General features: G+C 39.9%; 3 protein-coding genes across 7 annotated transcripts in view; 2 read left to right on the top strand and 1 right to left on the bottom strand.

The window, feature by feature from the left end:
- Pnpt1 (polyribonucleotide nucleotidyltransferase 1) overlaps nt 1-9,787 on the top strand; it is a 37,295-nt gene extending 27,508 nt beyond the window's left edge. For 2 of the 3 annotated variants that reach the window (XM_050123897.1, XM_050123899.1), the window contains exons 24-29: nt 1,296-1,402; nt 1,479-1,534; nt 4,678-4,756; nt 6,420-6,467; nt 7,481-7,654; nt 9,587-9,787. In XM_050123897.1, the coding sequence (XP_049979854.1) occupies nt 1,296-1,402; nt 1,479-1,534; nt 4,678-4,756; nt 6,420-6,467; nt 7,481-7,639 (449 nt within the window). In that variant the 3' untranslated portion in view covers nt 7,640-7,654; nt 9,587-9,787. Of the gene's footprint in view, nt 1-1,295; nt 1,403-1,478; nt 1,535-2,387; nt 2,929-4,677; nt 4,757-6,419; nt 6,468-7,480; nt 7,655-9,586 lie in introns of those variants that run through there. The other variant, XM_050123898.1, reaches the window with a different exon arrangement.
- Nucleotides 8-18,673, bottom strand: LOC126489565 (forkhead box protein C1-like). 3 transcript variants are annotated; one of them, XM_050123902.1, is made up of 3 exons: nt 17,826-18,673; nt 17,134-17,404; nt 8-272 (listed from the first exon to the last, which is right to left on the bottom strand). In XM_050123902.1, exons 1-2 carry the CDS (start codon nt 17,975-17,977, stop codon nt 17,167-17,169), a joined length of 390 nt encoding a protein of 129 aa, XP_049979859.1. In that variant the 5' UTR covers nt 17,978-18,673; the 3' UTR covers nt 8-272; nt 17,134-17,166. The 3 variants fall into 3 exon arrangements, with proteins under 3 accessions (XP_049979859.1, XP_049979860.1, XP_049979857.1); XM_050123903.1 differs by lacking the exon at nt 8-272 and having other exon boundaries at nt 16,650-17,401; nt 17,826-18,666; XM_050123900.1 differs by lacking the exon at nt 8-272 and having other exon boundaries at nt 16,650-17,404; nt 17,826-18,610.
- Ppp4r3b (protein phosphatase 4 regulatory subunit 3B) overlaps nt 17,411-27,773 on the top strand; it is a 56,354-nt gene continuing 45,991 nt past the window's right edge. The window contains 2 exon segments of the mRNA XM_050123896.1: nt 17,411-17,874; nt 19,069-19,124. Coding sequence (XP_049979853.1) covers nt 17,733-17,874; nt 19,069-19,124 — 198 coding nt within the window. The 5' untranslated portion in view covers nt 17,411-17,732.

The raw sequence follows: 27,773 nt of genomic DNA, 5'->3' as shown, positions 1-27,773 counted from the left end.
GTAAGAGTTGTCTTAAGTTTGAGGGTATCGTTAAATGCCAAATCATATAAGTTTGCTATTTTATCTCTAGTGTGTTACTCCAGAAATAGTATTTGAGAGTTAAAAGATGAGAAGAAAAGTATATGATGTATGCCTGTGAGTCTTCTATTGGAATTTTTAGTAAATCAACAAACCTTAATGCTCAGCTATATTCAGGAAGGATAAAGCAGCATGGTGGGGCATGCCTGTGATCCCAGTATTTGATGGCAGTCTGGAGACAAACATAGCAAGCCCTGTCTCAGAGAAGAGAAAGGATGACAAAATCCATCATACTTCTTCTACATTTTAAACGAACATTCCCAAATAATTTTTAGCTTTAGCTTTTTATAACTAAATAACTTAAGGGTGATTAACTCCTACTTGCGCAGTTTTGACTGAGTTTCATTTAAGCTTTTGTCTAAAGAGTATATGCAGAGACCAGGTACATTCAGGCAGGCAGCTGTCGGTCAGTTCCAGGGTAGCCTGGTCTACATATTGAGTTCCAAGCCGGCCAGCCAAGGCTACATTTATTTGAGACTTTGTTTCAAAACAAACAAAAACAACAAGAGTATATACAGAAATGGTCACATTTTAACCTGTTTCTTCTAGAAGCAATGTTGAGATGACTTAATAGTTGTATTTTGAGTTTGCTAAAAGACAAGAAGCAGAGGTGCCTTAACCAGATTAAGAGTGAGAAACTGACATGATTCATTCTCAAGGTGGAAAATAAAAGAGGACGATGAAAGTGGTCTGCTACAATCCCTAGTCACAATTGAAGAGTAAAACAAAAGCCTTAAAAATTAGCCTTGCTGGGGTAGGACATGGCTCACTGTTATATCCATAGGACCTAGTAAAATTAACCCTGCTGGCCAGGCAGTGGTGGCGCACACCTTACATCCCAGCACTGAGGAGGCAGAGGTAGCCTGGTCTACAAGAGCTAGTTCCAGGACAGGCTCCAAAGCTACAGAGAAACCCTGTCTTGGGGGAGGAAAAATAAATTAGCCCTGCCGGGTTACGGCATGGTTCACTGTTACATCCATGGGACCTAATACAGTGCCAGGCACTTGGTGCGAGAGCAGTGTGTGCTTCATGGTGAGTGACTATCACTAAGGAACAGTCATCAGCACAGAAGAAACCCACCCCAGCTGCTTCCAGATCTCTCCCTGTTCTCACATTCCTTTTTAGATTCGTCTCCTCTGGCACGAATTTGTTAATTTTAATGTGTTATCTCTTTTTTGACCCCCATCCCTCACCATGATGCTGGGTTTCTTCTAAAGGTGTAACAATTAGTCAGATTGATGAAGAAACCTTCTCCATATTTGCACCAACACCTAGTGCAATGCATGAGGCAAGAGACTTCATTACTGAAATTTGCAGAGATGATGTAAGTACAGATCTTAGTAGTTTTCCTATTTTTTTTCCTGTTATCTTTATTTACCTAATGATTTTTTATTTTACAGCAAGAGCAACAGTTAGAATTTGGAGCAGTTTATACCGCTACAATAACTGAAATCAGGTAATTACAAATAAACAGTGGGTTCGATTTTTTTGGGGGGGGGGGTTGAGAAAGGGTTTTGTTGAAGCTTTGGAGCCTATCCTGAAACTTAACTCTTGTAGACCAGGTTGGCCTTGAACTCAGAGAGAACTTGGGAGGCCTGCTTCTGCCTCCCAAGTGCTGGGATTAAAGGCGTGCGCCACCATTGCCCAGCATGAGTTCAATTTTTACTGCAAGCCCAGATTCACTTTGTATTTAGATATATGCCAATAACTCTGTGTGTGTGTGTGTGTGTGTGTGTGTGTGTGTGTGTGTGAGAGAGAGAGAGAGAGAGAGAGAGAGAGAGAGAGAGAGAGAGAGAGAGAGANTGTGTGTGTGTGTGTGTGTGTGTGTGTGTGTGTGTGTGTGAGAGAGAGAGAGAGAGAGAGAGAGAGAGAGAGAGAGAGAGAGAGACAGAGAGAGAGACAGAGAGAGACAGAGAGAGAGAACATTTGTGTGTAGCTGGGAGTGACTGTTTTCTCTCATTGTATGTGTTGATTGTTGATGTTTTGTCTGCATGGATGTCTACCCACCATGCCTGAAGAGACAAGAGGAGGAGGAGGAGGAGGAGGAGGAGGAGGAGGAGGAGGAGGAGGAGGAGGAGGATGTTGAGGATGTTGAATCCCTGGGGACTAGAGTAGACAGTTATGAGCCACTAGGCAGGTGCTGGGAATCGGAACCTGAGTTCTCTGGAAGACCAGGAAGTGTATTTAACCACTGAACTTCCCTCCAGCTCCACCCCCTTTTGTGTTTTGCTATGTTTATTATCTGTTTTATACATACAGCTATTTGGCATACATATTTATTACAACATATGTGTGTCTGGTGCCCACAGAGGTCAGAAGAGGACATCAGATTCTCTTGAACTAGATATGTGGATGCTGAGACTCAAACCTGGGTCCTCTGGAAAGCAGCCAGAGGACTTAGTTGCTGATCCATCTTTGACTCTGAACTTCTGATCCTCCTGCTTTCACCTCTGGAATACTGGGAGGTGTGCACCACGGTGACTTGTTTTTATAGTGCTGGAGCCAACCCCTCGGCTGTGGGCATGTGAGCCCTCTACAGCTCAGCTACACCTCTAGCCCCATCGAATTCTTTTTGTTTTCTTAGCTAATTTTATTTTCTGTGCCACTGTAGTTTTCAGTAACATGTTTTATAATTATAATAGATTCTGACATGAGAATTTTTTTCTTAAACCAAATTTTTTACCATATTTTATTTTCAAACTATATTTTTACCAGTTTTATTTTCCCCCAAACCATAAACCTAAAACTTACAAATTAGTATTTCCTTTTTATTGTTGTTTTTGTTTCTACGGCATCACTTGATACTTAATTAACACATTTTTAAATCACTTTCAACCTCAAAAGTATTTTTACCAGCTGAGATTATCTCAAGATGTCACTTCTGCCAGGCGGTGGTGTCTCACGTCTTTAATCCCAGCACTCGGGAGGCAGAGGCAGGTGGATCTCTGTGAGTTTGAGGCCAGCCTGGTCTACAAGACAGGATCCAAAGCTACAGAGAAACCCTGCTTTGAAAAACAAAACAAACAAAAAAAAAAAAGATGCTACTTCTTTTAAAAAAAAAAAAAAAACCAGGAAGAATTTATTTATTTAGAATATTTCTTGAAAGGTTTTTAAAAGTAATGAAAGGGAATGGGATAATCTGTTTAACATTACAGGTGAAAAACAAGCAATGCAATTGATTGTTTTCAGACTAGGGAAAAGAGGAAGAGAACTTTTTACAACCATCCATTCATAGTTCCAGGAGATGATGCCCTCTTCTGACCTCCACATGGTGCACAGACATACATATATATTTATAGGCAAAAATGTACATATTAAATAAATATAATAAAATGTTATGAATTCTGAAGAGAAACACAAGTGAATACATATTACAAAAACTTTTCCTTTATCTTCTTTTTTTTTTAATTTTTATTTATTTATTTATTAAAGATTTCTGTCTCTTCCCCACCGCCGCCTCCCCTTTCCCTCCCCCTCCCCCAATCAAGTCTCCCTCCCTCATCAGCCCAAAGAGCAGTCAGGGTTCCCTGCCCTGTGGGAAGTCCAAGGGCCACCCACCTCCATCCAGGTCTAGTAAGGTGAGCATCCACGAAACTGCCTAGGCTCCTACGAAACCAATAGGTACAGTAGGATCAAAAACCCATTGCCATTGTTCTTGAGGTCTCAGTAATCCTCATTGTCCACTATGTTCAGCGAGACCGGTTTTAACCCGGGCTTTTTCAGACCCAGGCCAGTTGGCCTTGGTGAGTTCCTGATAGAACATCCCCCTTGTCTCAGTGTATGAGTGCACCCCTCACGGTCCTGAGTTCCTTGCTTGTGCTCTCTCTCCTTCTGCTTCTGATTTGGACCTTGATATTTCAGTCCGGTGCTCCATTGTGGGTCTCTGTCTCCTTTCATCGCCTGATGAAGGTTAATATTCAGGAGGAAGCCTATATGATTTTCTTTGGGTTCTCCTTCTTATTTAGCTTCTCAAAGAACCTGAATTATAGGCTCAATGTCCTTTATTTATGGCTAGAAACCAAATATGAGTGAGTACATCCCATGTTCCTCTTTTTGGGTCTGGTCCTTTATCTTCTTGTTCATTTTTTTAGTCACAGGTATTTAAATATAGGGCATAATTTCATACTGAGAAACAATTATTTGGGCTCAGGATATGTGGTGTATTATTAATGATCTTATTATGTATGAGGTCCTAGGTTCAATTCCAAGTACTAATAGGAAAGAGAAGGACAGAGACAGCAAGATAATATAAGAGAAGTATATTTGTTATGTAATCATAATTTTTATAATCATAAGAATGTGTCCTAGAAGCCAGGCATGCTGGTACATGTACACACCTTTGGTTCCAGTACTCGGTACTCGGGGCAGAATCAGGTGGATCTCTGTGAGTTCAAGACCAGCCTGGTCTACAGAGTGAGTGAGTTTCAGGAATATACAGAAAGACCCTGTCTTAAAAAAAAAAAAAAAAAAAGGCAAGAAGAATAATATATCCTAGAATGTAGTCTGGAGATTAGTGTGACACCTGTTTCTGTGAAAGCATCAGCTGTGTGTGTCGGTCCGTGTACTTACTGTTTTAACAAACCTGATGTCTTTTTGTAGAGACACTGGCGTAATGGTAAAACTGTACCCAAACATGACTGCTGTGCTACTTCATAACACGCAACTTGACCAGCGAAAGGTAAGAAGGCCAGATTTGTGTGTGTGTGGTGAGTGTGCACGGTGTGAGCACACACGTGTATGCATGGAGAACAGAGAAGCCTAGGGTGTCCTGCTCTGGGACTCCCACCTCCTCTCAGTCCCTTTAGTCTACCATTCCTCATCCAGGCTGGTGGCCAGCACTTTAGAAAAGATCTTCCCTTTTCTATTTCGCACAACACTGGGGTCATAGTCACATGCATAACTCTTGCTGGCGATTTATACAGACGCTGAGGATTTGAACTTAGGTCCTCATTTTTGTGCAGCAAATATCCTTATTTTCTGAACCATCTCCCCATCTCAGACTTAACTTTCTGTAATTGTTAGAAATAACTAATATTAAAATTACCTAAATGTTGAGAATTGGACATTTTGCCTAGTTACAGTCACCAGCCACTAATGTTTGCAGTGATGAAATGTAAAGAAACTGAACAGCCCTCTTTAAAGGACTATAATTTGAATATTCGTCTACATTGCTTCAGTTATTCATATGAAAGGAAATTTTTGGGTTTTTGTTTGTTTTTTCGTGATATTTCAAGACAGGGTGTCTCTGTAACAATCTTAGCTGTCCTGGAACTCACTTTTGTAGGCCAGGGTTGCTTTGATCTTGCAGAGATCTGCCTGCCTCTGCCTCTTAAGTGCTGGGATTAGTGGCATATGCCATCTCTACCTATGGTACAGAGGAGCTAATCAGCCACAACCTAGGTGGCAAATTTAGCTTTTGCTCATAAAGACAAAGGGTTAAAGATACACAATAGAAACAGATTTAGTCTATGGCCATACCACCCTGAATGCGCCCGATCTTGTCTGAACTCAGAAGGTAAGCAGGGTCGGGTCTGGTTAGTACTTGGATGGGAGAAACAGATTTAGACAAAAAGGCCTCTAAATGGGCCACTGCTTGCTGGAATAGATGGTTCTCTGAGGAGAAACCCAACTATTGATTAGGATTTACTAGCTAGGAGGCGTCACCCTCTGAAGCTTGAAGTGAGGTCCACACATCAACATGTGACTTTTGTGCAAACCTTGTTGTGGCTAGTGTAGCTCCTTCCATTCACGGCATTCGGTTCCTTCCTTCCTCTTACTCCAGGAGGAAGACCCAGTAAGTTCCACTGGATGTGATGTCTCCCTACATTTCCCAGTTAGGAGGCGGTGTGCCATTCCAGCCTTTCCATCACCTGTGTTTGCCTCCCTAGTGGAGGATGCCTTCCCCACCCGGAGGGCTCATGCACAGACTTGAGTGAGCCACATCCCCAACCCATGTTTTTTTGTTGGTTTGTTTTTTTGAGACAGGGTTTCTCTGTAGCTTTGGAGCCTGTCCTGGAACTAGCTCTTGTAGACCAGGCTGGTCTCAAACTCAGAGATCCGCCTGCCTCTGCCTCCCGAGTGCTGGGGTTAAAGGTGTGTGCCCCCATGCCCAGCCTCAGCCCACATTTATACTGTACACTAAATAGACATTTGAAGGGCTGGGCACTGAAGTGGTAACAGTAGTTTTCATTTCCTTCTGATTACTTTTATGTTGTTTGCAATGTTTGTAATTAATAGATTTCATTAGAAAAACAAATATAGCTATTCACTTAGAGAAAGGTGTTGACTTCTGTGGTTACTGGATAATTACATATAACTAATTAAATTTTTTTTTTTTTTAGATTAAACATCCCACTGCCCTAGGATTAGAAGTTGGTCAAGAAATTCAGGTATTTATGTTCAGTGTATTATCTTTAAAGGTGTGAATTGAACTTCAGATTCCAATTAGTATCTATGAAGGAATAGAGTAAGCACCTTTGGCTTGTATTTTTGTACACTGCTTCTTTAAGAAGTCAGGGTGGCTTAAATCAGACTTGCTAATAAGCATTAAGAGTAAGATCTTTTCCCTCAAGTAGATCATAATTTAGCTTTAGAGAGAGAGAGAGAGAGAGAGAGAGAGAGAGAGAGAGAGAGAGAGAGAGAAGAAAAACTCCACCCTTAGAGTTGTGCAGACTTGTCATTTGGAGACAGACTTGATAACATGGTGGAAAGCTGTGTCATCTTGGAGCAGGTGAGACTCTGTACTTGACATTAAATGTTTGTGAACTAAGAGTACTGCTGCTGAGGTCTAGAATTCTGATAGTAAAACTGGCCCTGTCTTGTAGTGCTCTATCAGTGAACAGAAGTTGTTGCTGATCTGGGAGTGTATTCCCCATCTGGGCTTCTGTTGCTTAAGCAGCTCTGGGGAAAGATGAAGGCCAAGAGAGCATCTCTCCATGTGTTTGTGCTGTACATCAAAGGGGACTTTCATGGAACAGTATACTCTAGTGCAATGGTCCCCAAGTCATAGAGAAAATACAAAGCCCTTAACTGAATTGTGACTTTGGACTTACAGTATAGGGACTTAGAAACCATAAAAAGGCACAGTTAGTTTATCAGAAACAAAACTAAATGTCTGCTCTCTTTTGCCCTGTTTGGTTGATTGGTTTATTTTAGTCAGTGTCTCAGGCTAGCATCAAATCCAAACCTCCTGCTGAGTGCTGGGACTCCAATAGGGCACTATACTTTGATTCCTTTTGTCTTTTTATAACAGCTATTTCATCAAAATATAGTTACTGTGTCTCTAATGATTACTGAGCAGTGCTTTTATTAGACACATATTAATTATTGCCTTATTTGCACAACGTAAATTTAAATGTCTTTGAAAGTACATGTCAACTTTAAATATGCTTCTTTTACATAGGTCAAATACTTTGGCCGTGATCCAGCTGATGGAAGAATGAGGCTTTCCCGCAAAGTCCTTCAGTCTCCAGCCATTACGGCTGTCAAAACTCTAAATGATAGAAGCAGCATTGTAATGGGAGAGTCTATGTCACAGTCATCATCCAACTCTTCCCCTTGACTCCTGTTGGAAATGGTATTCAACAGTGATATTCTGCAAAGCAAACTTTAACAGTCCCGTTTAATGTGTAGATTTCTATATAATTTAAATATAATATTTGTATTAAAATGCTCTTTTCTGTAGGCGGAGTTTTCTGTATTGCCAGCCAGTTCCCAAATGACAACACAGAGACTTACTATTAATTGTGAAAACTCAGCCAATAGCTTAGGCTTGTTTTTAGCTAGCTCTTATAACTTAACCCATTTCTAATCTATGTGCTGTCCAGAAGCTTGTTTACCTCTTCTACATAATATCCATCCTGCTTTCCAGCTTCTTCCATGTCTCCTCCCAACTCCACCCTCTTCCCAGCATCCTCTGTACCTGGAAATCCTGTCTGCCTATTAGCTGTTCAGCTCTTTAGTAAATCAGTCCAAGTGGTATATCTTCACAATGTACGAAAAAAATTATTCTACAGTACATTTCATGTGCCTTTTTTATTTCAGGATCACCTATATTTGCCTTATTTATATTATAAAACCAATAAATATTTATTATTTAAAATAATCTATTTTTAGGGGGCTGGAGCGAGGGCTCAGAGGTTAAGAGCACTGCTTGCTCTTCCAAAGGTCCTGAGTTCAATTCCCAGCAATCACATGGTGGCTCACAACCATCTGTAATGAGATCTGGTGTCCTCTTCTGGCCTGCAGGCATACATGCAGGCAAAACAGTGTTTATATAATAAGTAAATAAAAAACTATTTTTATATCTTAGGACAGATTACCTTTTTGTTTCTTTAATTGTAAACTACTGAAAAATAATTGATCATGTATGCTCTCCTAAGGCTCTTTTCCTCTGCCTTCTTTCTCATGTTTGTTAATGGCCATTCTCCCTTAGGCATCTTATGGCTCCCCTCTACCCAGCAACTGTGCCTAGCTACTGCTGTTTTGCATACTAGAACTTGCCATTTTGAAAGCCAGAACCTTTTCTTCACCGTAATTACACATTTAATTGTCATTGAGGGGGCTAGTTTGGTTCCATTTTTAATGGTATGCCTTTCACAAAACCATATATATAGTGAGATGAATCTTATAAATGGGTTTCTCACTAGAGTGATTTTTTTTTTCTTGGTTTTTCAAGACAGGGTTTCTCTGTGTAACAGCCCTGGCTGTCCTCAAACTCAGAGATCCACCTTCCTCTGCCTTTCTGAGTGCTGGGATTAAAGGTGTGCACCACCATGTCCAACTGTTTTAATTACCTAAATATAAAAAGATACCACTAGAGTCATTCTTTGTGTGTATATAATTGCCACTGTGTGGATATATGTTTTTGTATATATTTTTGGTATAAAGAGCTGAAGGAACAATTCAGATTATTAATGTAATGTCATGTTCAGTGTCCTATTTTTTTCTTTAGACAAGGTCTCATTATGTAGTTTTAGATAGCCTGGAACTCATTGTACCAGGCTGGTCTAGAACTGACATATACCTGCCAGACCCTAGAGTCCTACAATCAAAGGCATGTGTCACCATACCTTGCTCATTGCCATAATTTAAAACATGCTACTAGTCCACAAAAAAAAAAAAAAGGCAGCTACTACATAATTTAGACTGTCTAATCCTTTTATAATTCTTATAAAACATATGTGAATCGTTACTCAGGGCTAAGTCATAAGCTATTAAATATGTGTCTGTCCAAGCCAAATACTTTTAAGGTACATTTATATGTAAGTCGACAAACATTATTCTGTGTAAAAGAGCATATTAAACAGCACCGATACCCTTTCTGAATTAGTGAAAGGAACTGAAAATTAAAAATTAAATTTGATTTCTATTTTGGATATGTTACTCTGTATTTGTCAAAGTGACCAAGTGCTATAACCCTTAGTTTAAGGGACAGTAACCCTTATTGTTTGGATTTCATAATTATAATTTGGTTTTCTTAAATTTGCTCTTATTTTTTTTTTCAAAGGGACTGTAAACTGCTAATAATTTTGGAAAAAAATGAAGCCAGTTCTTGGAACTCAAGAGGGGTGCCACAGAATTTAAATGGACAGCTCACTAATGCCAACAGCAGAAGCACCCTCATTTCTGCATAAACCAGCAGCCTACCATTCGAGCCAGACTTCCCTTCATCTTTATTCAAATCATGGTCGTTTTTCATAATTTCTAATGATGTTTTTGTTTTTGCTTTTTTGGGAGGCAGCATTTCTGTGTCGCCAAGGGTGTCCTGGAACTTGCTCTGTAGACCAGGCTGGCCCTGAACTCACATCCACCTGTGCCTACCTCCTGAGTGCTGGGATTAAATGTGTATACCAGGCCCTCTAATTAAGTTTTTAATCTGAGCCTGTCATATGCCAAAAACTAATTTATAGTACCTGAATACTGCTATTTGCAAATTGATCTTTTATGACCTTTTTTTTGACATACCATGAATTAGTATTCAAATTTTTATATATATTTATTTGTTTTGTGCACTTAGAAGCCATTGTATGTGTGTGGGGATCAGAACAACTTGTAGGATGTTGGTTCACTCACACTGTGGACCAGGAGACACTCAGGGCATCAGACTTCACAATAATCATTGAACCTTTCCTTGCTGAGCCATCTGACTTGCTTAAATTATGGTTTTTAAATTATGTGACTATTTTCTTTCCCTTCCAAAACATTTTAAATTTATGGATCTAAGATAGAAGCATGAACATGAGCCACTCCCTGTTGAGCTCAGCCAAGCGTCACATTCATTCAACATCTACTATGGACTAAGTACTAGGCATGGACAGAGGATGTCTGCAAACAGAGCCAAAGCTCATGTTCACTTCTGCTTGAGAAAACTGGCAGTAAGCAAAGGTGTAACATCTGACAGAAGCAGATACTGTAATAGAAAGGAGTTGGAGTGATCTGTCCTACTGCTGCAGTGTAGACTATGAACAAGATCAGCTTGGGGAGGGAAAGATTTATTTGGCTAACACTGCCCAGATCACAATCTGTTGAGGAAAGCCAAGGGAAGAAAGTAAAGCAGGTCATGAGGAGTACTTTTTACTGGCTTGCCCTCAATGGCTTACTCAGCCTGCCTTTTTTGAAAAAATACTTTTATTAATATATATTAAGACAATTATATTGCAAGTTAAAAGAATAGCTTTTTTTGTTATAAAACATTTAAAAGTATCAATGAGGTATTTTTGTTTTGATGTCTGTAAANTAATTATAATATATATATTTTGTGGTGAGGGGTTATCAAGACAGGGTTTCTCTGTAGACCAGGCTGTAAAGGTGTGCACCGCCCAATAGCCCTGCCTGCTCTCTCTTATGCCATCTAGGACCAACTACCCCAGAACTAGGCCCCAGCACATCAAGCATTGATCAGTAAGATGCCCCCATGGCCTTGACAATTGGCCAATCAGATGGAAGCATTTTCTTGCTTGAGGCTCCCTTTTCCCAGATAATCCTGGCTTGTATAAAGTTGACAAAAAAATAAATAAATAAAAATCACACAGTCAGGACAAGTGATAAGTAGTTATTGTTTGAAATTAAATGATCCAGAACCACTTCCCTAAATAGATAATATTTAAAGAGACCTGAATGAAATAGGAGTTGTGAAGACAAAATAAACTTTCATTTTATAAGTCAGTTTCACATAGTTTCGTCTTTTGTATTAAGAATACAGTCAAGGGCTGGAGAGATGACTCGGGTTAAGAGTACTGACTGCTCTTCCAGAAGTTCAATTCTCAGTAACCATATGGTGGCTCACAACCATCTATAACATCTGATGACCCACATGGTGAAAAGAGAAGCAGTTCCCTCAAGTTGTTCTCTGACCTCCAGACACGCACCATGGTACTTAAGCACCAATGCCAAGTAAATAAATGTAATAAAATTTGTTATATATATATATAACAAGTGGAAAGAGCAGATATTTTCAAAACATTTAATCAGGCGAACATGCTTAGTTATTTCTGAGGAATAAACAGAATGACAAGGAGTTTAACAGGCTTTGACAAATGCTTCCTCATGAAACTTGATAATAGGAAAGGCAGACAGTAGAAATGGGAAAGAGACTATAAAGACATGGAGTGTCGAGGATTGAAAAAAGAAAAAGCAGTGTTTAAGTCTCATGGGTGGATAGAATGAATATAGGATTGAAGAGGAAGAAACAGCTCCACTGCCAACTTTAGCTTGAGGTTGTAAAGGTAATAGGTTCTGATATCGGTGGAAAATTTGCTAGGTATGAGTGAAGCCATCAACTAACAGGTGGCTGTTGCAGGAAGCAGTTGGAGACTGTTGTATCGCTTCTGGGGAATCTATCTAACGCAGAGAGAAGGGGCACCTAACCAAGTATTCCAACCAAATCAAGCTGATCAGCAAGTGAATTCATTGGGGTTGTATACAAGAGCGATGGGCAATAGACATGAAGCTACTTCTAAAGACATCCCCACCCTAGTGGTGAATCTTGTGTCCCTGCCCTTCTCAACTGGAGAATGTTAATAGACCCTAGATTCAGTCCCTGGCAACATATACCAAACAAAAAGAAAACCTGCATCTTATGACTATCACTGTTTCCTTTGGAAACAATATAATTACTAATAAAGTTGATAGACACTCTAGCAAAGGTTTCTTGCAATGTAGCTCAAACATCTCTACCTCTCAAGTGTTGGAGTTGCATACATGCATCATGGTTCTGATTTTTGGTTTTTGTCTTTGTTGTTTTTAAAGAAATGTTATGGGCCAGTAAGATGGCTCAGCCAATATAGGCTCTTGCCACCAAGTCTGACAACTAAATTCAATCCCTAGCACCATGTGATGGAAGGAAAGAAAGAAGTGACTCCAGATTGTCCTCTGACTCACACATACTGGCAAGTGAGTGCACACATGCATAAGGAATGTAAAAAGGAGGCTTAAAAAAAATGTTGAGCCAGCAAGATACCTTTTGTAGGTAAAGGCATTTGCCATCAAGCCTGGGTTTAATCCCAGAGATCCACGTAGTATAAAGAGAGTAAGTCATCACCACGTATGTGTAATGGCACATACACACACTAAATGAGTGAACATGTATTTTTAAATTATGTTATAGGTTTAACAGTTTAACCCCCAGAACACACATTAAAAACCCAAACATGGTAGTTTGCACTTGTAATTCCAACACTGGGGAGACGGTTCCATGGTGTTCACTGGGCAGCCAGCATAGCCTTACTTGGAAATTCCAAGAAACTGTTTCAAAATGAATGACACTGGAGATTTATCTGTGGCCTCTACACACATACATACACACACATGGTCATTTCATACAGTGATGAGTTGGTCATAGTGGCCGGCACCTGTAATTCTTTAGTCCAGAAATTTGACCCCAGTTTGGGTAGCATAGACCTCATTCTTAAAATAATTCGGGTAGAGGAAATGTGACATTAAAATAAATAAAAAAGCTTTCTACGAAGTGTAATTTTAATTGTTTCTTAATACAGATAAGTCATATGTGAGCCTGGCTTTAAGGGATGACAAAGGGAGGGTGTTATGGGTTTAATAAAAATGCTGCAGGTCCCCAAGTTGCTGTAGCAGGCAGTGGGCCACGAAGGCAGCCAGTCCCAGGCAGAGCCCCCCCCCCCCCCAGTGGCCCACTGGCCATGAGGGCCAGCGGGTCCTAGGCAGGGAGGAAGAGTCATGGCAGCAGCTACTACCTCTTTGGGAGAGACAAAAGGAAAGGACTCAGGCTGGAAGCTTAAGATCAGCTTGCCTCGGTGGGGGGGGGGGGGGGGGGGGGGGGGGGGGGATAGGCAGAGCTTGTCTCTTACTAGGACAGGACAGACCCTTACAGAGGGGCAAACTGTTGAGTAGAAGCAGTTTCAACAGTGAAAAGGGTTAGAATTAAGGTAACTTTGTTCTGTATGTTCTAGAAGCACTGAAAAATACCATGTTTCATGAAAACTACAGTTGCCTATTAATATTTTTAAATTGTTGCTATAAAACTTCCATAATTTCCAATAATTCATAAACTAGATGTTATATGAAATAAAAAGCACAAAATATGTAGATAATTATCATAAAGTATAAAAATTATAATAAAATATTGAAGGGGCAAACTTATAACCAGATGCCAAAGAAGTGACTTACAAAACTCAATAAATAATGTCTTTGGTTTTGCAAATATCTATCAAAAATTAGAAACAGGCTGGAGAGATGGCTCAGCAGTTAGGAGCACTTGGTGCTCTTGCAGAGGACCTGAGTTGGTTTTCCAGCACCCACCTGGTAGCTACAGTACCAAGGGATCTGATACCCTCTTCTGGCCTAAGCAGGATTCTAAATGCATATGGTATACATATAAATCTTTTTTTAAGTTTAATTTTATGTGCACTGGTGTAAAGATATCATCCCTTGGAACTGAAGTAACAGTTGTAAGCTGGCAGTTGTGGGTGCTGGGAATTGAACCCAGGTCCTCTGAAAGAGCAGCCAGTGCACTTAACCACTAAGCCATCTCTCCAGCTCCACACATAAATCTGGAGGCATGGCCATCAAAGTCAGGAACATAACAAGCACCACTATTATTCAACTGGTGGTCTTATTGAGATCAATGTTATGACATTAAAAGGGAGTGTCAGAGAAAAAAAACATTTGCAGACCACCAAAGCCACTTACTACAAAACAATTAGGATTTACAAGTGAGCACATCAAAATAGCTGTCTTCTCGGGGCGTCAAAAGCTGCTATGTAAAGAGCAAAAGCCGTCACCTTTCAAGCTTTGAAGAGCTAAGAGCAGCGAGTTTGGCCCATCCCTGTACTCGACACTAAGGTTAAATTATCTCTTCCTAAAGAGTGGAACACAATGAAGACCCTTAACTGAACACTTTGAAAACCTAATCCCAAGTGTACACTAACTTCTTAATACCACATGCTAGCTGATTTTAGTTCCTTCAGTGTGTAATCTACCCTCTTTAACAGGCCCAGCAAATCCTCCAGATTGTGCTAAGATTTAAAGCTAGCTGTGAGGACAGCTCAAAGAGAAAATCAGGGCAAATATAGTAAAGGACTTTGAAGAGGGAGGGAGTGCTTGCTTTCACAAGGATTTGTGAGCTGCTTCTACAAGGGCTGAGGGTCCCTAAGGGGCTCTCATACACATTTGAAGGCTTCAGGTTTTCTTTTCTTAGTTATGTATCACCTGTGATGGTTATCCCTGTTGTCCACTTGACCGTATCTGGAATTAACTAAAACCCAAGCAGCTGGATAGGTTTGAATGAAAATGGAAACCCCACAGTCTCATAAGGAGTGGCACTATCTGAAAGGATTAGGTGTGGCCATGTTAGAGGAAGTCACCATGTCTGCCTGTGCACTACCTTGCCTACTGCCATGACAATGAACTGAATCTCTGAACTATAAACTAGCCTGAATTAACTGTTTTCCCCTATCAGAGCTGTCATGGTCACAGTGTCTCTCACAGCAATAAAACCCTAAGATAGTACACCATGTTGTAGCAAAGCTCCTCCCCTCAACTAATATAAATGTCACTTTATCAAAGCTTCTACTGGCACCAATGTTTCAGCATTTAAGAGCTCTTGCAGAGGACCAGAACCTACATCAGCCTGCTCCTAACTAATTCCAGTTCCAGGGATCCAACACCTGATTCTGATGTGATGACACCTGCACTCACATGCACACACCGAAACATTCATGCATGGAATGAAAAATAAATCTTTTAAAAAGGTCCTTGTGGGGGTGGGAGAGATGGTTCAGAGTTAAGAGCACTGGCTGCTCTTCCTGAGGTCCTGAGTTCAATACCCAGCCACATGGTGGCTCACAACCAACTATAATGAGATCAGGTGCCATCCTCTGGCGAGCAGGCATTCCTGTGTGTATAACACTGTGATAAACCTTAAAAAGTCTTTGTGCTAAACATGTTTTTAATCTATTATTCATTCTCTAAATCCAATATAACAAGTATTTAAGTAACACTGGTATTATAATAGGCATTATTATCCAGAGATGATATAATTATTCTGCAAAAGATGATAGGTAATAAACAAAACATATGCCATTTTATATAAGGGACTTAGGATACACAGAATTTGGTATTGATATGAGTCCTTGAATCAATCATTCAAGTCACCTAGAGACCAACACACATACACACTTGTATATGATAAAACTATCTTTAAGATACACCATGAAACCTAATGGAAAAGAAAAATGTTCAAAAATTTAGTAATTCAAGATGGTGATAGTAGCATTAAAACAAGTGTGTAACTATATAGGCCACACACAAGAAATGGGCCCCATTTTAGCAACATACAGAAAAAGGTGGGAGGGTTTTATCGAGGAATGATATAGTCAGTGTTTCCTGAAGAAAAACTGAATAGCAGGAAGCAGGAGCTGAAGAGACCTCGCACTGCAAAAGTTTCTCTGTCCTTTTTTTTTTTTTTTTTTTAATGTATAAAGGTATTACTTGTAAAAACAGGACATGGGGGCTCAGTTGGGCTAGAACTTTTTGGAGAGGATCTGAGGGAAGGTGTGGTTATGGTGAGGTGCTTTCAGACAAGCACGAATGGGGCCCTGCACTGTAGATTTCTGCTCTAGCCTTCTGCCCCTACATCTGTTAAATTCAAACTTATTAATGGAGCCAAAATCACTCTCTACAGAAAATGCTCTGTAAACCCTGAAATTCCCCGTCACAAAGCTAAATGGGCTTCCAGGATCTGTCCAGTGCTCTTGCAAAGGCCTTTTCTCCTGAGGAGTGGACAATGGACAGATGTTAGAAATAACCCAGGCGTGTCCTCTAACACTGGGCTAAAAAATGGCCTATGTTCTTTCTGTGGCCTTTCCAAAACCAATTATATTTTCCCTGGCTCAGAGTACATTTTCTACAGATCAGTCACAGCAATGTCCAGCAATATGGATAACAATTCAAGTCCTTTTGGCATAGACAGTACCCCGCTATAAATCATAGGCTGGCCTGCACCGCTCAGATCCTCCTGTCTCAGCGTTTTCAAGTGAACTCATCACAGGCAGGTAGCAGCACGCCAGCCTACAGAGTCAGAGAAAAGCAATTATACATCAGATTTTGAAACTATTTTTAATCAAGCGCCTACTGTACACAAGCTCCACCTTTCAGCATACTGGTGAAATGTTCACGTCTAACCAATCTCAACAAACATAAGCACACTCGGGCAAGTGTAGTGATAACTACAACTCCCGAAATACACCGCGGGGTCACCATGTGCACTTATCCCCATGCTTTTCAGATTAGAGACAAGAGCAGGCCGAGCTGAAGGACCGTATCGTGAACCGACTGGCGGCTAGACAGGCAGGACTAGCCGCGAGCGTCCCGCGCGAACCCGTCTTCAGCCCGCCCGGCCGAGGTCTCCGAGGGGCGGGCCGTCCGCCACCTTTCTCAGGCGCAGACCGATGGCCGGCACTACGAGGCTACTGGCAGGCAGAACGCCTGGACGGGCCACAGGAAACCGGCAACGCTTCCGTAGAACCTTACAGTCGTCTGCTGCTCACGGTGGCCAGGGCGCACCTCCCAGGCAGAACGTACCCGCCATGCATCCCGCAAATCCCCAAGAAGAACTCAGCAACACCACGGCTGCAGCCACCTTCCACTGGAGAAGGCAGAAAACCTCGCGAGATCTCCCCGCCCAGGAGGCGGGCCGGAAGAGCAGGAAGTCCCTCCCGGGCCTGCGCCCCCAGTGCATCCTCCTCGCGAGAGCGCCAGGTTTGGCTCTCCGGAAGTGTGTTCCGCGTAGAGGTGCTGTGCCCTGGGCTCGTCGGCCGCCGTAGCCCCTGCTAGGGCAGCCCGTGCAACCCTGCTGGAAGAGGAAGAGAAAGGCTGAGAGAGTCGGGTTACAAGATGGCGGATCTGTAGTAGTTCCCGCGGCGGGCGGCGGCAGCCGGAGAGCAAAGGGAAGAGACGGTGGTCGTGCGCAGGGGTGGAGGGAGGGGACCGGAGAGCACGGGCGGCGGGCTCTCGATGGCTCTTGTCACCCCTTCTCGCGGCTAGACCTTTGGAGCCATGGTGAACTCGGGCCTCTCCAGAGCCGCCGCCGCCACCGCTGCCGCTGCCGGCTCACAGGAGTGAGGGCCACCGGCGAGGTGAGCGAGGAGGCGGCGGCTGGAGCGGGGGGCCCAGCAGCCACCATGTCGGATACACGGCGGCGGGTGAAGGTCTACACCCTGAACGAAGACCGGCAATGGGACGACCGGGGCACCGGGCACGTCTCCTCCACTTACGTCGAGGAGCTCAAGGGGATGTCGCTGCTGGTCCGTGCCGAGTCCGACGGTAAGGGGATTGGAACGCGGGAAGAGAGGAGCGTGCCTTCGGTTGCGGCAGAAGCTGGGGTGTGATGTCCGGGCGCGGGGTTGGGGGGGGGGGAACAGCGCATGGCATGGGGCTTGAGCCTGCCCTTCTCAACGATAAAAACAAACTACTGGGCCTGGGTTCACTCGCCGTCAGACGTGGACTCCCAGTTCCTCCGCCTCCATCCCTATTAAGGATTTGACTCCTTCCGCTCCAATCCCTGCCTGGTTATTGAGGTTTAGAATGTGAAGAGTGGGAAGTCGGTAGGAGACCAGATAGGAACCTAACCCGTGAGATAATGTCACCCCGTACCCGCTTTGGGTATAGTCTGGTCCTTTATGTATGTCCAATATAAAGGGGTTAGTAAAACTCTCCTGAGTGCCTTAGGGAAAAAACGGACTCTTTCTTGGAGTTAGTATAGACCGTTGCCACAATGTAAACACGAGCACCTTCGGTTTTACTTTTTGATCCCTCCAGGTTGCCTTTATTGGGGGGGGGGGGATGGGTTCCACAGTCTCAATAAGTTAGAAAACTAAAGCAGACTCGGGAGATTGTATTTGTTGATTGCAGAATTCATAGAAAGCCTTTTAATATTAAAAGCTGACAGCCATAATTATAATTACACCAGCTACTACCTGTACTCAAGAACTACGCAATTGGAGTAACTGATATATGTAGGTAATAGAAGACTAACAGTCTTAGATTTATTTTTGGCCGTGTTGTACTAATGTAGAGTCCCTTTTATTAACTAGTGAAGGGAATTTTATGTGGGGGGTTTTGTTGTCGTTACTCATTGTCATAGGCACAGGGTAAGTAATTTGTATGGTAAGTCTCTCCAGGGCCCTCGTAATTTGTTTTGATAGGCAGGAAATACAGTGAAACAGCTTTTGTTAAAGTTAATCTTCAAATGGACAGTTAGACCCTAAAAGTTTTATTTTAGTTTTCTCATAGTCTGAATATTGGTTTCACATAAATATTTCCCTCTAAAGACATTTGGAGATAGGATGAAAGATTGTAAGCTAAATATGTAGCCTAGATCTGGAGAGAAAATTGTATTAAAATACATTTTGTAGCTTCAGATCTTCAGCGTGTGAAGAAACTTGAAACATTTGTAAAATGTGTGTTATTGAAGAAGGCTTTATAGTTTGACTTACATGTTTTTTTCAACACTTTCAGGATCTCTACTCTTGGAGTCAAAGATAAATCCAAACACTGCATATCAGAAACAACAGGTAAGTAGTTAACCAATCTTTAATTTAAAAAACTGTGTTTGTCATCCAGAAGTATTAATCTGACAAAGATGGGAATACTTTCCAGACCAGAAAAACAGTTTGGTAACTAAGTTAGAAGCCATATGTATTTACCTTTCAGGTTGGTAGAGTTTCAAACTGAAAAGTGATTTTTATATTGGCAGTTTATATTGTTTTTTTTTTTTTTTAAATTGAGCCACTGTTTGTATTAGAAAACAATGGGGTTTTTTTTTTTTGTTCTTGTTTACAGTAAGCCAGGTCTCTCCTATATGCTCTGCACTAAACCATTTATTCTGAGTAACATTTGAAAGAGATGACTTAAAAGAAGATTCAGACTGTTCAGTTACTACCATTAAGAAAGAAATTCAACAGTGGTGGTGCATATGTTTAATCCCACCACTTAGGAGGCAGAGGCAAGTGGATCTCTGTGAATTCAAGTATGGCCTGGTCTACAGAGCAAGTTCCAGGACAGCCAGGGCAATATAGAAAAACAACAACAAAATCAGAGGGATACTTTTAAAGCAATGAAGACTGTTTGGTGTGAAATTGGATCCTTTGACCAAGGAAAGGGGCTTATTGAGGGATTTTTAGGTGGCATTTAAGTTCTGCTTTAAATTGTATGCATATTTTTGATATAAGCAATTGATAATTGATACTCTATAAGTATACATATTGTTAATTATGTAACATTTTCTCAATATTATTGTCTCTTTGGAAAAGGAAATCTGTTTTAGTATTTCTAATTTAACATGAAGATGACAGATTTGAGTCATCCTTTATCTGTGAATATTTTCATTTTTATTGTGAAATACTATCAAAATTGAATATTGTAGAGAATAGTATAGCGGGCGCTGTTTTAACACCATCAGTTTACTAATATTAACATACTATATCCTTTTCAATTTTTTGTAATATTTAACATGGGTAGAGGTTAAAAATCTCTTGTGTCTATCCCGTTTTATCCATTCTTTCCCCATGGTACCTCTACTAAAATTACGTGTATTCTTTCTGTAGATGCTTTTATAACCTTTCCTGCATGTCTCTTGTGTGTTTTAAACTTTTATGCTATTGGTACCGTACTTTTAAATATTCTTAAATTTGTATTTTCACACTTTTTTGAAGATTTATTTGTGTTATTGTAGGTAGCTTTTTAAAATGCTATATTATGCTGATGTATGATATATACCTATGAGACATTTGGATTATTTCCTTGTGTGTGTGTGTGTGTGTGTGTGTGTGTGTGTGTGCACGTGCGCTTTTGGAGTAGGTATGTAAAATCACGATGACAGATTTTGTAGGGAAGAGAGAAATTATTTGAGGTTTATAATTATAGCATTAAGTCTACCTTTCTTTAAGGTCTATGGAAATTTGGATGCTATAAACATTTCACATAAGAAATTAAATTACATCCATTATAAAAGTTGTTAATAGGAAAATTTTTAATGTATGTAATTGCCTTGTACTTGCAGTACATTCTTAGTTCCTTGAAATATTTTAGCATTCAGCTAGTAACATTTCTTTCTCTTAGATAATTTTTATATGAATCTTTTGTCTTGAACATTTGTCTTGAACATTTGAATGTTTCTCTGTATCTTACATATGTATGAGGACATTTAAATTTATTTCAGACTTGATTAGGCAGATAATTAGTTACTCTGTGTTTTGAGTTTTGTAAGATAGCTAGTTCTGGGTTTTTGCTTGTTTGTGGGGAGATACTAATATTTTGTCATCTTTCTCCTACCTACATGAATATAAAATGATAAGGACATTTACTCATAACTGTGGCTCGTAAGGCATAAGCAGGTCCTTACACATTTAGTTGTTATAACAATTCTTGACTTGTGTAAGTGATCTTTTACTTGCTGTTAATATTGAAAAGATCCTATTGTATGTGCAGAGGCTTATTAGTAAGTCAGTCCTCCAGCACATAAGAAAATATAGACTGGTTCTTTAAAAACTTAAGAATTTTGAAGCATACTTTCATGTAAATGTTACTATCTAGAAAACTAGTTCCAGACAAATTGGATTTTTTTATACAGTTAAGTATGGAAAGCATCGCAGAAAAATACATTTGAAAGATTTTCTAGCATATGAAAATGTTTTCTGTAACCAGTCACATTTAAGTAATATAGTTCCGGCCTGCATATTTATGACATTTTCACACACACATACACACACACAGATTTACAAGAGAATTCTTTGGCAGTGTGAGAAATATGGAAAAAGCATTGTGAATACAGGAATGAAAACCTGTAAATGGAGTCACCTGTTTTATTTTATTTAATCTTTTTTAAATTGGGAGGACCTTCTAGTGGAAGTCATAGAGCCATTTGAAGTTATAGTAAATTTTCTATGTAATCTATGCAGTTTCTTCCTATTTTAACCAAAGTCTTGCTCAGTTTGCACTTTTTACCAAGTTGCACAAATTGAAATTGTGAATACATCATTATTTTTATGTTTACAAGAATTATCACATTATCAAGATTTGTCAACATATGAGATTTTTAAATAGATTATTCTAATTATTATTTAACTGGGTTTTTCCAAAATTAAAGTTAAAATATTATTCATCGATGGGCTTTTAATTAAAAACATAAGCAAATGGCTTATTTATAGAATATTTTGCTGTATTAAAATATGTTGAGTAAATTAAGAGGTAATTATTTAATATTCACAGTCTTAGAATTATCCAACTGCTTAATTGTTTGCTCAGCATACATGGGTTTTCCTTTCTCAAAAGCAAGTATTAGATTGATTGGCTTACTTAAAATGTGTTGGAGTAAGTATTGCTGAGTGTCAATGATTCAAAGTACTTCCCTATCATGTCTCGTACTGAAAAGGGAGAAATGGGAAGATGTATTTTCTTAATACACTTGAATGTGTAAGTTGACACATTAGAAAGAAAATGATTATGCAATACAGCATGAAACAAAGTGTCTGATACGTGATTCAGATTTTTAAGTTACTTAAAATTAACCCTACTGATCTTGGCTAAATCAAAAGTCAAAATCATAGGGATATAGCTTAGCATATTTTACATAGTTGTGTGCTCATGAGTCCAAAAGATCAGTCCTTACCTCAGTGAAACAATAGAATAATAAAATAACTAATGAATTTTTTTTTCTGCCTAGACCTCACTGAAAATGCATGAAAGCATTTCCTGTGGAGGCAGCTGAGGTACAGAAAGGTTATGGATGAGAATGTAAAACAGGTATATTACAACACGAAATATTGTAAACAGCAAACTTGTATTCCACAGGTGTGGGCGCTAGAAAATTAGACAGGAGAAAGTATAAGAGGCAGGCATCTGTAAGAAGAATTCATCTTGGTAATGGTGGTAGTTGTTGAAATCAATATACACCTGCTTGAATTGCAGACATTTTTTTCACTTGAGAGTTTGGTGTACCAAACAAGAGTGAGCGGTTACGAATTCTTACTGGAGACCTAAAATGATGAAAGTGATACTGTGTTTAAGGAAATCTGTATGACAGAAACATGAATAATAGATGAGAAGAGCGTGGTGGAACAAAAACGCTTCGGGTGGGAAAACTTTTTGTAATAATTGTGATACAAGAAATTAAAGTCCGGTAAAGAGACTTGAAGAACTCTGGTATGTTTTCAAGGAGCTGCTAGAGAACATGGTGGACAATTAACACAAGTCCTGGGATTAAAACCACCATGCCAGTGACCTTCTCATTTTCTTAAAGTTCATCGTCTTCTAGTGGTGCATATGTAAACAGACGTGTGTCAGTGTACTCTTCCTTTCATAAGCCCAACAACATTCTGTATGATATTCTGGGTTTTGTTTGATTTTGTTTAACTTAGGCTTTAAAGCAAGTGAAATAAAGTCTAAATATTAAACATCTGTAACTAGTGGTTGGGTTTGAGTTAGTAACGCAGATTCTCATCTAAGAATCATAAAGTGAATTTTTAGCTTCAGCAAGGGACCACCCCCTTAGTAGATAGTAGATAGAAATTAAGAACAAAGCCTAAGTGAGCTTTGTTGAACGGTCCACATTTATTTGTTGACCCAGTACTTAATAGACTTGTTGTTTGTAGGCTGGTCCTAATCTTCTTGAGGGTTTTGTTTTTTAAATTAAGTTTGAAAATTTTTGAAGAAGTGTCATGGCTTTGTTTCTGTTTGTGGTGTGTGTTGAGTGGGATGTCAAATCCTGCACCAAGCACATGCCAAGTAAGTGCTTTGCCACTGACCTACTTCCCAGTCCTTGGTAGAGTTTTTAAATTACCTGGCAGGGGCAATACCATGATCACAAAGGTAGTTTGCCCAGGAGAGACTTACCGCTGCACTCCAGATGTAGTGGCCCCTGCAGCTCCCCCAAATGTGATAATGGGCTGTCTCTTGTACTCTTCCTGAAACAAACTAACAAAAGAATGGCACCATCCAAAATATAGCATATCAGTCTGTGGGTGTTGGTGAAAAGCAATAGATGGAAGAATATTTGGTTATGGGCTCACTCTTAGTCCAAGCAGGGAGTTGAATTAAAGGGTTGTGGAGATGTTGAAAGATAGAAGATCATAAGTTATTTATTTATTTATTTTATGATCATGAGTATTTTGCCTGCATGTATGTGTATGCACATCCTCAGAGGCCAGAAGAGGGCGTCAGATCCCCTGGGTCTGTACTTAACCGTGGTTGTAAGCTGCCATGTAGGTGCTTGAAATTGAACCCTGGTTGTCTGGAAGAGCAGCCAGAGTAACATCTCTCTAACTCCTAAAAGTTTTTTTTTCTTTTAAAGTCTTAAAGGTTTTGACTTTTATGTACAAAGATTAGCACCATCTGTTCCACTGAGTAGATGGCCTTGATTAATCCATTTAAAGAAGTCAAGAGAAGTGGCTCAGGACAAACTAGACAAAATGCATAAAAGGAGAGTTTCCCTAAGTGGGTTTTGAGGGGAGTTGAAAGAGCTGATGAAGGGTTAGGTCCTGATAATAAATAAGAAGAAAAAGGCTGTAATAATTTTTGCAGTGCTGAGGAACCAAGTTGGGGTCTCACACAGGCTAAGCAAGTGCTGTGCTACTCAGTTGTACCCCGAGTCAGGTGTTTTTCTTGTCTCTTTGAGGTGATTAAGCCTCACACATGCTAGGCAGAATCTTTACCTTTGAATGACATCTCAAACCCATTTTTAGCTGTTAGCTTTGGGACAGAGGCTAAGTGTCTGCACTGACCTGCAACTCATTGTGTAGCCCAGGCAGACCTTAGCTTGCCTCATACTCCTCAGTAACTGTGATTACAGGGATTTGCCAGCAGGCCCAGTTGTAGTTGCCTTAGCTGAAATAATCATGATAGTTCAATCCAATTTAAAATGTTGGGCTTTAAAATTAGTTAAGTGGAGAATAGAGTACTGAGTGTATAAAAAAAAATGTGTGGGTTATGGCAGCCCACAACTTTACTTTCAGCACTTGGGATGCAAAGGCAAGTAAAATACAGAGGTGTCTTGGGGTCAGCCTGGTCTACATACTGAGTTTCAGGCCATCCAGAGCCACACAGTGAGATCCCTGTCTCTCAAAAATAAATAAATAAATAAATAAGTAAATAAATAAATAAATAAATAAATAAATACCAAGAAAAGGAAAGAAATTAATGGTGTAAGGCACTTAATTACTTTAATTCAGATTTTGTTGTTTTACCTGCACATACTTTTAGAAGCCAGAGTCAAAATGATTTGGGCCTTAGCTACCTTACATAACCAGTTTGGATTTTATTCTGCAGTTGTAGTGGTAATCCAAAATAGAATCTGTTGTACGAAGCATGAGGAGTTAAAGATTTATTTATTTTTAGTTGGGCAGGGGCGTGTGCAGGTGGTCAGAGACCAGAAGTATTGGATCCCTCTGGAGTTGGAGTTGCAGGTGATTGTGAGCTGCCCAACTTAGGTTCAGGGCGCCAAGCTTGAGTAATCACTGAGCCACCTCTCTTGCCTACAAGAGGATTTTAAAAGAAACCTGCCTTTATATTGGTTTTCTCAAAAGGAGATAATAGTTTTAGTTGATATCTAGTAAGTCAAATTGTTAAGTCCTAAAATCTATGTTGTCTCCTGAGTAAAAAGTAACATTTCTGTGAGAAGTGTTTTGCTCATACCTTTAGTTACTGTTGCCTAGCTACCCAACCCTAATAAAATAGATCAAGTGAAACAGTTGAAAACAATAGAAATAGAAATGAAAATAATGGTCAAACTGACATTTATTTAGACCCCTCTTGTTAATAGTCTGCAGTGTGACAAAATGGAAACTATGCTGCTCTGACAAGAAGTTAAGACTCGGGCTGGAGAAATGGCTCAGAGGTTAAGAGCATTGCCTGCTCTTCCAAAGGTCCTGAGTTCAGTTCCCAGCAACCACATGGTGGCTCACAACCATCTGTAATGGGGTCTAGTGCCCTCCTCTGGCCTGCAGGCATACACACAGACAGAATATTGTATATATAATAAATAAGTAAATAAATAAAAAATTTTTAAAAAAAGTGAAGACTCCACAAAATTTTTAGGTATTCAAAAATATTTTAGCAGGGTGATAATGGCACAGAGGCAAGCAGATCTCTGTGAGTTCAAAGCCAGTCTGGTCTTACAGAGTTCGTTCCATGACTACACAGAGAAACACTATCTTGAAAAATATTAATAATTTTCTACTACCTTTTTCAGGTTTACTATGCTCTAAATAGTTCTAAAAATACTGTTAATATTGAATGGTTAACCATTCAAACATTAAACATTTTACTTATTTCATCTTTATATAATCCTTTTTCTTCCTTTGTGTGTGTCGTATGAAGTAATTGTTGCTTTGAGACAGGGTTTCACTATGCAGCTCTAGTTGGCCTAGAACTCATTATATAGGCTTTGCTGTCCTCAAAGTCACAGAAATCCGCCTGCCTCTGCCTTCCCAAAGTGCTGAGATTAAAGGTGTATACCACCACACTCTGCTTACAGTAGCTTCTTGCATATAAGATATTAGTGAATTAAGGCATATAATTCATGTTTTGGAGACTACTCTTAATGAAGCGATCTTCAAATGGGTTAAGATGAAAAAGCCAGCCATAGCGGTACACACCTCTAATCCCAGTGCTAGGGAGGTAGAGACAGGAGCTTGCTGGCCAGCCACTCTTTAAATCAGCTAGGCAGATTGAGCAAGACACCCTTCTAAAAACGAGGAAGATAATAAAGGAAGACATGACCCCAACTTTTGGCATCTCACACAAAGTTGAAATTGAGGACTAGATATATCAGAGGGCATTTTTGATTTACATTAGAGCTTATATATTGGTAAGTTTTTGCTTTTCAGTGCTGAGTATCAAACTCAGGGCCTTACTTATGCTAACAAGTGTTCAACTACTGAGTTTTATATTTAATATCAAGTCATAATATTTGTAAGTACTAATCAAAGAATGATTATTAAATATATTTTGTTGGGGATGGGATTTAGCAGTTAAAAACACTTGGTGCTCTTTCTGAGGACCCAATGTAAATGCATTGAATACAATGTATTTAATAAATTAAAGATAGATTCAAAGACAAAGAAAACCTCCAAATGGTTTACAGTGTGTTTAAAAAAATATATGTAGGTGTGGGAGAGAAAAGAAAAGGGATAAAGTCCATAAAAAGAGGGTGGGGTGTCACACACCTTTAATCCCAACACTTGGGAGGCAAAGGCCACGGATCTGTGTAAATTCAGGGTATGGTGGCACACGCCTTTAATCCCTGCACTTAGGGGGCAGAGGCAGGCAGATCTCTGTGAGTTCAAGGACAGCCTGGTCTACAGAGTAAGTTCCAGAACAGCCAAAGATACACAGAGAAACCCTGTCTCAAAAAGCCACAAATTAAAAATAAAAATAAAAGAAATAGAGTTTAAGATAAAGCCACATAAAGATGGAAAATACACAGAGAGTCTGGATACTGTATGTTATTATGTTGTCCTTGAATTGTTGGATGACTGAGAAGGAGAATTTGATTACAAATGCTGCTGGATTAATATAACATATATATTTTGAAAATGCCTTGACTTCAAAATTTTAAGTCAAAAGGTATGTTACTTTGGAGAGGAGATTTTGCTTTTGTTTCTACAGGAAATGAGAATCTGTGGATTCATGCTGGGTTAAGAAAAATCAGATTAGATCAAGGAAGATCCCCTGAGAACTCTCTGATAGGAGCCGATGGCCCAGATGATCTAGGGTTTCAGAGGACCTCTGTTGGAGATTCCTCTGAATTCTACATCCAGAATAGTTTCAGTGCTGCTAGCTGTGATGATCAAGTCTTACAAAATTTTCCAGTCAGTACTTGACCATGATTCTAAATTTTCTTTAGGTCCCTGTAAGATTATCAGTGTCCCCAGTCAGTAGGAAGTAGCCTGGAAAACTATACCTGCATTTCCAAATAATGAATTATGGATATTTATCTTTGTTGAGTGTGTTGGTTACAAGATGTTATAGATAGCCGGCGATGGTGGCACACGCCTTTAATCCCAGCACTCGGGAGGCAGAGGCAGGCGGATCTCTGCGAGTTCGAGACCAGCCTGGTCTACAGAGCTAGTTCCAGGACAGGCTCCAAAGCCACAGAGAAACCCTGTCTCAAAAAAAAAAAATGTTATAGATAATGGTCTAGACAAAAAGCTAAACAAAGGATATTA

Source organism: Alexandromys fortis, unplaced genomic scaffold (assembly GCF_014885135.2).
Source record: "Alexandromys fortis isolate MF-2015 unplaced genomic scaffold, M_Fortis_MF-2015_v1.1 scaffold_210, whole genome shotgun sequence".
Classification (NCBI taxonomy): domain Eukaryota; kingdom Metazoa; phylum Chordata; class Mammalia; order Rodentia; family Cricetidae; genus Alexandromys; species Alexandromys fortis.
Note: the sequence above shows the minus strand (reverse complement) of the source record. Positions and strands in the feature narration are given on the sequence as shown.